At 40.7% G+C, this 10,769-nt stretch overlaps 1 protein-coding gene across 1 annotated transcript in view; it reads right to left on the reverse strand.

The window, feature by feature from the left end:
- The window catches only part of LOC6035621, a 720,799-nt gene that overhangs the window by 618,661 nt on the left and 91,369 nt on the right, over nt 1-10,769 (reverse strand). The window contains 1 exon segment of the mRNA XM_038262197.1: nt 10,347-10,769. This exon segment is cut by the window's right edge and continues 291 nt beyond it. Within this exon segment, the coding sequence (XP_038118125.1) occupies nt 10,347-10,769 (423 nt within the window).

A 10,769-nucleotide genomic window follows, 5' to 3' on the forward strand; every position in this document is an offset into this window, starting at 1 on the left:
AAAAAAGTACATAAATATCACTTAAGTGGTCATATCTCGAAACAGGGTTGCCAGATCTTCAATGTTTTAAACTCATTTGAAAGGTCTTTTGATAACCTAACCAACGATGGGTCGGATGATGGATCCGGACATAGTTTTCATATAGATAAGTGAATTCCGGCATCAAAATTCCAGCACCTGATTCGCAACTCTTACACTTTTTTATACGTAACTTTTGAACTACTTATCGGATCTTCAAACAATTCAATAGTGCAGTATGGGGCACCAAATCGAATGCAACTTGTTTGACTCAAATCGGATCAGCCAGTGCCGAGAAAACTTGGCAAGAATTTTGAGCACCAAAGTGGATACGCACACACAAACATTTGTTCAGTTTTCGATTTTGAGTCGATAGGCAAACATGAATATAGGTCTACGAGCTTTTTTTCAAAAGTTCATTTTTCGAGCAGGATTACAGCCTTACCTCAGTGAGGAAGGCAAAATGGTTCCAAAAAGTTAAGAAAATGTTTTCTTTTCGGGAATTCCCGGGACGGGATATTGGACGCTCTATGTAGAAGTATAGTATTAATTGTTCAAAAACAAATGTTTATAACTTTGTATAGTTTTTAAAATTATTCAGAAAATCTAAAAAAATAGATAAGAAACCATATTTTTGGGTCCAACATTGGTTAAAATGTACTTCACAGACTTTTTAAAAATATGAATTAAATAAAGATAAATTTGAATACATCCCAAGTAACATTTTTTTCCAGGAGTTCTACAAGTGCTCTTCAAGATAGCTACAGCATAGCAGTTTGGACCGCGGTAGGATAAAATTCTCTTCAAAACTTCTTCAGGAGTTTGGAAGAGTACTTGAAGAGAGTTTTATCCTACCGCGGTCCAAACTGCTATGCTGTAGTTATCTTGAAGAGCTCTTGTAGAACTCCTGGAAAACAATGTTACTTGGGATTAAAAAATGTCTGGAAAAGCACCTTTCTCATGATGCCAAATATCAGAAGTGTGGCTTTTTTTTGTAGTATTAAGTATTCTGAAAAAAAAATCACCGTGACCCATTTGGCAATACCAGCTCACAAAATTGTATATATTTAATGCATTACCGGCCAACAAAAATTTCATCACTTTTTAGGTAATATTACTCAAAAATCTAACTTAATCCACCTATGTGGTTGATGCCTTCCTAACTACTTCCTAAAAAAAAATATTCGAAAATATTTTTCATCTGAATTATTAATTCTTTGGAAAGTACATCATATCTAAAATAGAGTTGCCCGATTCAGACTCGTTTGAAAAGTCTTCCAATTACCTAACTATCAATGGGTTTGATAATGGATTCGGACATCGTTTACATACATTTAAGTGAGATCCTGATTCGAAAAAGTACATAAATATCACTTAAGTGGTCATAACTCGAGACAGGGTTGCCAGATCTTCAATGAACTGGACTCGTTGGAAAGGTCTTTTACCTATCCAACGATGTGTAACATGATGGTATTGGAATCAATTTCTTGCCATTTATCTAACATCCCGATATATGAGAAAACACATTTTTAAGCATACATACACACATACACACACATAGACACAGACATTTGTTCAGTTTTCAATTCTGAGTCAATATTTATACATGAAGGTTGGCCTACGAAGTTCATATGAAAAGTTCAAAATTCGAGCAGGATTATAGCCTTACCTCAGTGAGGAAGGCAAAAGTGGTAAATTTCAACCAACCAAATTTTAAGCATTCCAAAATTGAACTCTTTTTGCTGTAACAGCTGTAATCGTATCATGGACTGTTATTAGACACTCAAAAATATTTGTACTGTATATGGAGAAGAAAATGTAAATCTGACAAATAAAGTAAAATAAAAATCATCAATGAACCTCATAAGTATCTGAATCAAGCAATAAAAAGCTTTAAACGAATTAAAGTTCGTTCACCTTTCTCGGAAATCATCGCCACCAGCAACACCATCCCGAACCCGAAAGCTGAAAGCGCGCCAAACAATTTGTCACGTTCAACTTCTTCAAGCCTTTCAATGTCACGACCGAACTGATAGTGTCATTCTGATGCACTCTGCCTGCTTGCTCATCTTTCGTTCAACTGATGATCAACTCGGCACTTTGCGGGGTAAGATGTTTGCAATTTATTCCAAGTGGCAATTGTTAATCAAAAAGTCCCTAATTGTCCAATAACTGGTCCAACTACCCTACCCAAACTGTACTCGCGACAACCGTGTCAACGAGCATGGCAAAAGTCTTGACGACAACGACCAAGAACCTCTCGCCGGAATCGTGTGATTTCTTACGCCTGATAGCTCGTTGAGCACGCGAGTGGAACATCGACCTGTGCAATACCTCATCCACCGCTGTCGGGCTCTGTATTGGAGAGATGGTGTTCTTGCAGAACGATTTGCCCCTTTTAGGTGACATTTCGTGGGGCTCTGGAAATCGACAGTTGCCAGGCTGGTCGTGAAGGTCGAGGTGAGGTTCCTGACTCGCGCTGGTGTTAAACAGCAGCTTTCAGACGAAGGGAGTGTCGCCAACGCCTCGTAATTCACCAGAAAGCTTGCTCCGCCCGCTACAAAGTAGTGACTTTCCGCAGTGAGAGTGTTCTGCTGCGGTGGGTTCAGCAGGGCCGATGAACCGCGTACCTTTCTGGTTCATGAAGGTGTACACAAGTTTCCCATTCGTTTCGGCATTTAAACATGTTTTGTTTTTCTTTTCGATGCTGCCTTCCTCTCTTCTTAAGCAATTTAGCGACGCCGGCGACAAACATCTGATGGATGCTTGTATTAAACGAGGCTGTTGGCGTGAACTCAACTTACTTTCGTCACAGGGAAGGGAGGACTCGTAATTTATGGGCACTGTGAACGTAAATTAAAATCCATTTGAATGCATGAGTAGAAGGGTTTTCTGGAATTTTTAAGAAGAGCAAAAATACTAGTTTTCGATCACAAAGTGTAGTAACAAATGTGTAGGAAGACAAAATCAATATTATGCTTAGATTCATGTAACCACAAAGAAACACTTAACTGAACCCTTAACCGGACGTTGCTCCATCTTGGAAGATCCCCAAGGGTCGCCTGACGTAAGAAAAAGGGTTTTCACTTTCTTCTGGTGCTGGTTCTTTTCCATAATATCCACTGTTGATTCCCAGAAAGTACTGCTCCATCAAGCCCACCAGCTTAGTCAAGTTAACGCAAAAGGCGAAGGAAATCAAGAAGTGGTGCTTCCGATATTCCCACCGGACAAGATAGTTGCGTTGCGTGAGGGAAAATGCGGAGTTTATTATAGCAAAATATGGTAATGCACTCAATCGATCCGCGCGAACCGAGTGCAGACGTAAACATTTCTCTCAAATCTAATCGAATGGTAATCTGCGCCGGGTGGAGGAGAGTTAAATAAGCAAAATTGATACCCAGGAGACGATCTTGGTGAAGTGTTGCAATGGAGGGATGGGAGAGTCAACAGAAGTCGTTGACATTGGGGTTACGGCGACAGACGCAAGCTAGCAGAGATCCCTCATGGATGTCCTGCTGAAGTTGATGCCGATATTGCGTCTCCCGTTGATCCAGCGACTTCAATCACCGGCGGCGACGAACCCCATCTATTGGGAGTTTAACGAAAGTGACGACTCTCGTTCCGGTTTCCAAGCTGCTGCAACGCAGAGTTGCGCTGGTCGTTGAGGCCGTTCAAGTGCGCCAACCGTACAAATCATATATGGCAATAATGATTTGAATTGCGTTTTGTGTTGATCCGAGGGGTCTCTCTTGGAGGAAGTACAGGAACCAGCTATACATTTCGAAATCATGCCACGCCAGCCCCGGTCCTCCTCCCAACCCTTTGAATTGTCGATTGATCGACTATTCAGTAACCCGTGCGAACTTTCGATTTCAATCAGCAGCAGCAGCGTTTGTTGACAGACGCTGGCGGCTTGGATTAGGATCAGCTGCACGCGGTTATCAACCGTGACTTGGAGGCGAAGCTCGTCGTTGGGGCTTAATTCGATTCAATAAATTAATTTATGTTTGCGATGCATTTATGTCCTTTTATGGCAGGACTCGCGCATGTGAATGAAGGTACCCAAGTTTCCGAAAGATAAGACACCTAACCTAAGGAGTTCTTCAGCGCCGAGGCCGGCACACTTGCACTGACTTCCATGTACGGGGGGGTTGGGTGATAAATTGTTGGCCAGTTGACCAACCGAGTCAACGGCGAGAAGGAAGTGGAATCCCGGCACGAAGTTTAAACAGACTGACTTGAAGCGTGAAGAAATCGTGGGATAATCTGATTGATGGTTCTTTAGCGCATTGACGGACGCGTGCAGGACGCGTGTATGGTTTGGGCTGGTTTTGAGCGGGAAGTGTTGCACGGAAATGCTTGAATAATACAGTGTAAATAAAAATTAGAGTTCGCAATTTAAACAATAACAAACACGTTTTGATTAGTTGACCATTCTGGGCATTGTCCTGAAGTTTGGTCGGGCATGTACGTGTGTCAAACGCGTTCTGATCTGAAATCCCTTTGGTCAGCTGTCGCACCGACAGCAATTTTCAAGGTGTGTCAAGATATTGTCCATTTCTCTCAAAGGTACATGCCGCCCGGCATTACAGAATGTACCGTAGACATTGTTGCCAGGGGGTTTCTGCACTTTTAGTGCAATATAAAACATACCTGGCGAAGAAGAAGATCAACAAAAATAAAACGCGCAGTGTGGGATTTGACAGAGCGCATTTGCCGAAAGTGCCGCGTGTCTTTTTAGGGAGTACGCGCAATAGCACGATAAGATTGAAACTTCTTTCATATTAAGAGTGACAACATTTGTTTTATCGAATATCTCAGGATGGAAATCAAATTTTGGGGATGTGTGAAGGTCAAAAAGCTGCACAAAATGACTTTCGAGTTAAGAAGTTAATTTGGCCCAAAATGCACGTGCGACAAGGCAGCACTCGCTCCTAACTCCATCCAATTTGCTATTTTCCACTATTTAAACAATTAATTTTGCAAAACTTTTGATAGAAACTTGCTTGCTCACTTCTTATTGAGCAATTTATCACTCGATTTCAGTTGAAAACGCTTTTAATGAGCTGTAATTGAATGTCAAAGTGCTGATATAGCAACATTAGAGGCACGCTGGAATTAGATGCCGTTCCCCTAGGCAAAGAAATTTACTCACGAATGGTTGTATGCTTCAGTCAGAAAAGATTCGTTTGATGAGTAAGTGATTTTTTATCTTTTAACTGAACACCAGGACCCATGCTTCTAAGTGAGTTCAAACTATTTATAAAACTTGATGGTAGATAAGAATGGCCTGTGACAGGCAGAAGCTTTTCCATAAAAGGCTCCGTACAATTTTGCAAACATACAACAATGCATACAAAATTCTGTATTTTGGGAAGGGACATTCTTATCGATTAGGTGTCTTCGGCACAGTTGTAAGTTATGATTAGAACTTTTCAGAAAAAAATGTACACGAAATGAAATTCCGATTTATTACTTTCTATCAATAAAAGTTGATTTCCTAAAATACAAAAAAAGTCCACGAAAGAGTAAAACAGATCAAAATTGTCTAAAGATTCTGAGGATCTTGGCGGTATTCGGATTGGGAAATCTAAATAAGTTACTTGCGAGGAAAGTTTACTGAAAAACAGTGAAGAGGCTGCGGCAGGTATGCAGAAAGAGTTATGTTTATCGAGTTCTGATCCCGTGAAAGGATCTGCTTGCTTTTCTGATGCTGTTTTGAGGAAATTGCAATGGTGAGAGTCTAATTTTGGACGCAACGAAAACAATCCAGCCACATGGATTGGTGAGAGAGTTATTCTGGAGTACTTAAAATATTCCCTGTGAGAACTTTCTTGTTTACCTTTTTTTTCATCTGGGAGAGTCCAATTTGCTTGCCATCCGCATTGACTATTTCTCATTTGAATATTTTTTCCTTCCTCTTTGGCTCTGCCTTTTCCATTTTGAGTCCAAATGTATCGCTAGAACTGAAGTGCTAATTTGCGTTCTGGTTTCTTAAAACTCGTCCCTTCAAAGTACTTTTTTACGATTGGGCCGTGGAACTCTGCAGATGCAAATATACAGAGCAGTTGGTCCTTATACATGTGGAGAGTACAGGGGAAAGGATTTGCCAACCACGACCTTCCACTCATGAAGCGAAACCTGTAACCATTAGACCACAGGAGCCCGGCAATTGAGGGGATACTGAGCTCGATTTGCTCTCCATCCGCATTGACAAAACCGGAGATCTGAAATGAGCATCAGAGCAGTGGATAGTACGCTGTAATGGCGGAGACTGGATGTGGTTAGTGGAAAACCATAACTACGTAACAGGAGAAAAATAGTTTATTTATTGTAAATTCTTAAGGATTGTCTAATCACTAAAGATTTTTTTCGCAGTTATTGGAGGTTACTGTGTTGTTCGGGACAGGCCTGCAAAAAGTTTCCAACCCAGCGTACACATGAAACAAACCAAAATGTCAGTTCACTGCTAGCATGTGAATGTAAGCCTACTGTGGCCGTTCAACCACTGCCGCCTGACTCGTGCCGGCCGGCTGCTGGAGAATGCGAGACAAGATATGACTGACTCGTAAAATCCTCTTTAAACACTATTTTGACTATTTTAAAACAATTGAATGGTTCAAGACTGTGCAAAACACTTCCAACAACCATAACTTTTATTCAAAAATACATTTCCATGTATACATACAAACTTTTTGTGTAAAAACTTGTTTCTTTATGTGTGTGCGTGCAACGTCGAATGAGCGTTGGTCGACTACTGCCTCGCATTGCAGCTGCTCAATGAACTGGGGCACTCACGACTGCGCCGGGTTTGTTTATGTCACGGTTTTGCCGTTCAGTGACTGGATCTGAAAAATTCGTGTCAGCGTCGCCGATTTTCGCGTCAGGACCCCTGACATTTTCAGCACTGGTTCGGGACCGTGGTGTAGGGGTAAGCGTGATTGCCTCTCACCCAGTCGGCCTGGGTTCGATCCCAGACGGTCCCGGTGGCATTTTTCGAGACGAGATTTGTCTGATCACGCCTTCCGTCAGACGGGAAGTAAATGTTGGCCCCGGACTAACCTAAAAAAAAGGTGAGGTCGTAACCTTAGTCCAGGTGTAGGAGTCGTCTCCCTGGGTCCTGCCTCGGTGGAGTCGCTGGTAGGCAGTTGGACTAACAATCCAAAGGTCGTCAGTTTGAATCCCGGGGTGGATGGAAGCTAAGGTGTAATCTTTGCAATTGCCTCAACAATCAAGCCTTCGGACACCTAGTTTCGAGTAGGAATCTCGCAATCGAGAACGCAATGCTATAGTGCGAATAATTTGATTTTGATTTTTGTTGAAAGGAGATTCTCTTCCCCTGAGAACTCCGTGAGTGATTATCCTTGTTCGCGTCCAACCAGCGAAAAAAAAACTTAAAAACATTTCAACACTATGCAAGCAATCAAAATGATCAAAATAAACGCCCATCATTATCACTTTTTTTCATGTTATAACAAATAAAAACTGTTAAAGTGTGAGCAATTCATTATCCCCTTTCCCCCATGTATTGCAGTTTTTAACAAGATTTATTAAAATTTCACACATCACGCGCCTCAGCTCCCCAAACCAGGTGGTGTCACACTCGGTCCTTCCGTGATGCCACCATCTTCGGTAGCCCCGTTGAAATCGATACCCTTGACGACTTGCACTGCGAAATCGAGTACCTCTCGACGCACAACTGGACAGTTGGTCAGTTTGAGCCAGTAAGTAGTTCGATGTCCAACATTTTCGCCCGAAGAAGGTGCTTTCTTTCCGCCTTCCTCTTTTGGACACATATTTATTTATGACACAGAGATATGGTCTGTGCGAGCTTAACCGACTGCGATCGATACTTGGGACCAGACTGACGAAGAAAACGTCTCGAGGTGCACTTTATGGTGAAATGCAATTAATGTAATTTGCATCGTCGGAAGAGCTGTGTGTGCACAGAGCAACCCAAACATACAATTCGCGTTTAATTGGATTTATTGGGTGATTTCACCGAATCAATTTTTATGCTTGGTATGCTTTTTTCATCCGTCCGATGCTCGGCACAAAGGTAGAGGAATTTGGGGATGTTTTTCAGAATAATATGTTCAAAAAAATATTGATTTATTTTGTACAAGATTGACTAGGGCGTCCAATTTTCCCGGGTTTTGAATTTCCCGGGAAACGGGAAAAATATTTTTAAAATCCCGGGAATTCCCGGGATCCCGGGAAATTTTTGAAACAGTCATAAAATCTATGTTTTCATTATATTGATTATGTTTTCAAGCTTAAAATTATAGAATAAGCTCAAAAATATTAATTGATGATAATTTACACTTCAATCGAAAAAAGGACAGCAATTTTTAGATAGTTCAAAAGGAACTTTAAAAAAAATATGTACACAACATTATGGATTATAAAATAACCACAACTTTAAATACCGTCATTAGGGGTGACATTGGGTTTGGGAGGTGAGATCGGGTCATACAAACTTCAGCTATTTTGTATGACCCAATCTCACCCCTAGACCTAATGTCACCCCTGATGACGGTACATTGTGATTCAAATTGAAATTGAACTTCTTTTATATTTCTTTTATTTATTTTTGTATATGAAATGACTAGAAAAGCCAGAAAAAATTCTTTGAAAATGTAATAAAAAACTAGAAGCAGAAACAAATTAAATAATACCGGTTAATGCAAATTTTAGATTTAATTTCATGTTTTATTTCAAACGTATTTGAAAAGATATCTTTTAGTTACTTCTGCCAGCTGGGGAAAATCGACACTACACTCAGAATAGTTACAGGACATTTTAAAGCAATAAATTTGGAAATCTGTTCCTGTTTTAATGAAGTCAATCAAAACATTATGGAAAAAATGCATCAATAGCTGCCTTAATTCGATGAAAAATAATGTTATATGTTTTTTTTTCAAATTCAAAATCATAAATATATGTAAAATACGTAAATATAATACCCACGCTTTTAAAAATATATATTAAATAGAAAATATTCAAAATTTTAACAATTTTCCCTAATAAGCCAAATGAATGCTGATATATGCCGAGTAAAAATTTTAATGCTTTAAAATTCTTATTGATTTCTAAGTAATAAACTTGTTATCTGTTTCCACAACCAAATCTGAATTTCCAGAATAAAAAAAATGTTTTTTTTTTCTATTTCGGGAATTCCCGGGACAAATTATTAAAAATCCCGGGATTCGGGAAATCCCGGTTTTGGAAAAATCCCGGGATTTTTGTCCCGGGAATTCCCGGGATGGACGCACTAAGATTGACTTTTTAAATTTTCATTCCTTAAATAATCGTAACATAAGATTTTTGTATAATTTTATTAACTCCAACTATTTTACAAATTCAAAACTCTCACTTCCCCTATTTAATAGCAAATGACCATGAATGCATCTGGTTCAGTATGTATGTAATTCTGGATAATTTTATGGTTGAAATCGTCAGTAGTAAAGTTAGTAGTACAAGATGACATTTTGTACAGTCAAATAATTTCGAAACACTTTTGCCATTTTTCTAAAACTTCCAAATATCCATGAATCGAGTACAATCCCATGTCCACCAATCGCACCCAATCAGTGACGCCCATAAATTCGCGAAATTAAACCATTATTCATTGCTCGATTTCATGGGAGCTTTCCAGCCGCTCTAACAAAGATATTGACCGGATGATATCGCTAGGTGGCCCTCCTGGTTAGCACAGACGACCCACAGCCAGCATATGATGAGAACAACTAAAGTTTCACTAACTGCTGCACTACCCCCTCCCAACGAAGAGACTGTGTCCATCCACCATTTATGGACAGGCTCGCCGCCGTCGTTGCTCGATATTGAAAACGAAACTGAACTCTCACTGCTTCAAATGTGCCTTCCCCCTGCGGGGGTGGTAACAAAATATGAAAGAACAGACTCCACCGTAGAAGATTCCAATCAAAGATAGTCAAATTAATCTCTCCTGAACTCCCCCGCACGCGCGCTCTCGCGGTGTTTTACTGGTTTTGGTAATGTTGGTACGGCAGTGTTGTCAGAAAAAGTTTTTTTTAATTAATTGTATTTTTTGAGGAATATCAATTTGAAATACCTCCTTCTAACAAAATCCAAAAGAAACAAATATTTATCTCTTGTCATCCAACATTAGTAATAAACAGAGTAACATGTCCTCAATAAGCCCTTCTGCCACCACTGCCCATCCCTTCGGCGATCTTCTATGTCCACTATCAGTTCTCAGCAATCTATTAGACTTCGGTTCTCTCCCCATTCAACTCTAATCCAGACAACGAATTTGTCCATACCATTCCCCCCCCGGGACTTACCTGTGATCCCTGAACGCGAGCTGGTTCCAATCCACCACCTCCGGCACCACTTTCATTCACGAAATCCAATGGATCATCACCATCCTTGGCCAACAGCTTGTCGATTTGCTTGTCATGACCCAATTGCTCAAGCTGCTGCTGCTGCTCCTCACTCTCCAGCTGTTCCTTGAGCCTAGCCGAGGCGAACGACGAGTACGGTTCTCGGTTATCTTCCGGCCGTATCTCGCACAGCTGATCGTCCAGATACCAGTTGGCGGTCGGAATTGGAACCGCCGGAGGAAGCTGGGCCTGTTGTTGGTCCTGCTGTTGATGCTGGACGATCGCTTCGTGATGTGTGATTGGACACGTGTCCTCCGTTTGCGGACTTGGCCCAATCAGGGCATCCTTGCAGCGTTTGAGGTAGCTCTTCATTTTGGACCGGCT

This window comes from Culex quinquefasciatus, chromosome 3, assembly GCF_015732765.1.
Source record: "Culex quinquefasciatus strain JHB chromosome 3, VPISU_Cqui_1.0_pri_paternal, whole genome shotgun sequence".
In the NCBI taxonomy this organism is placed as follows: domain Eukaryota; kingdom Metazoa; phylum Arthropoda; class Insecta; order Diptera; family Culicidae; genus Culex; species Culex quinquefasciatus.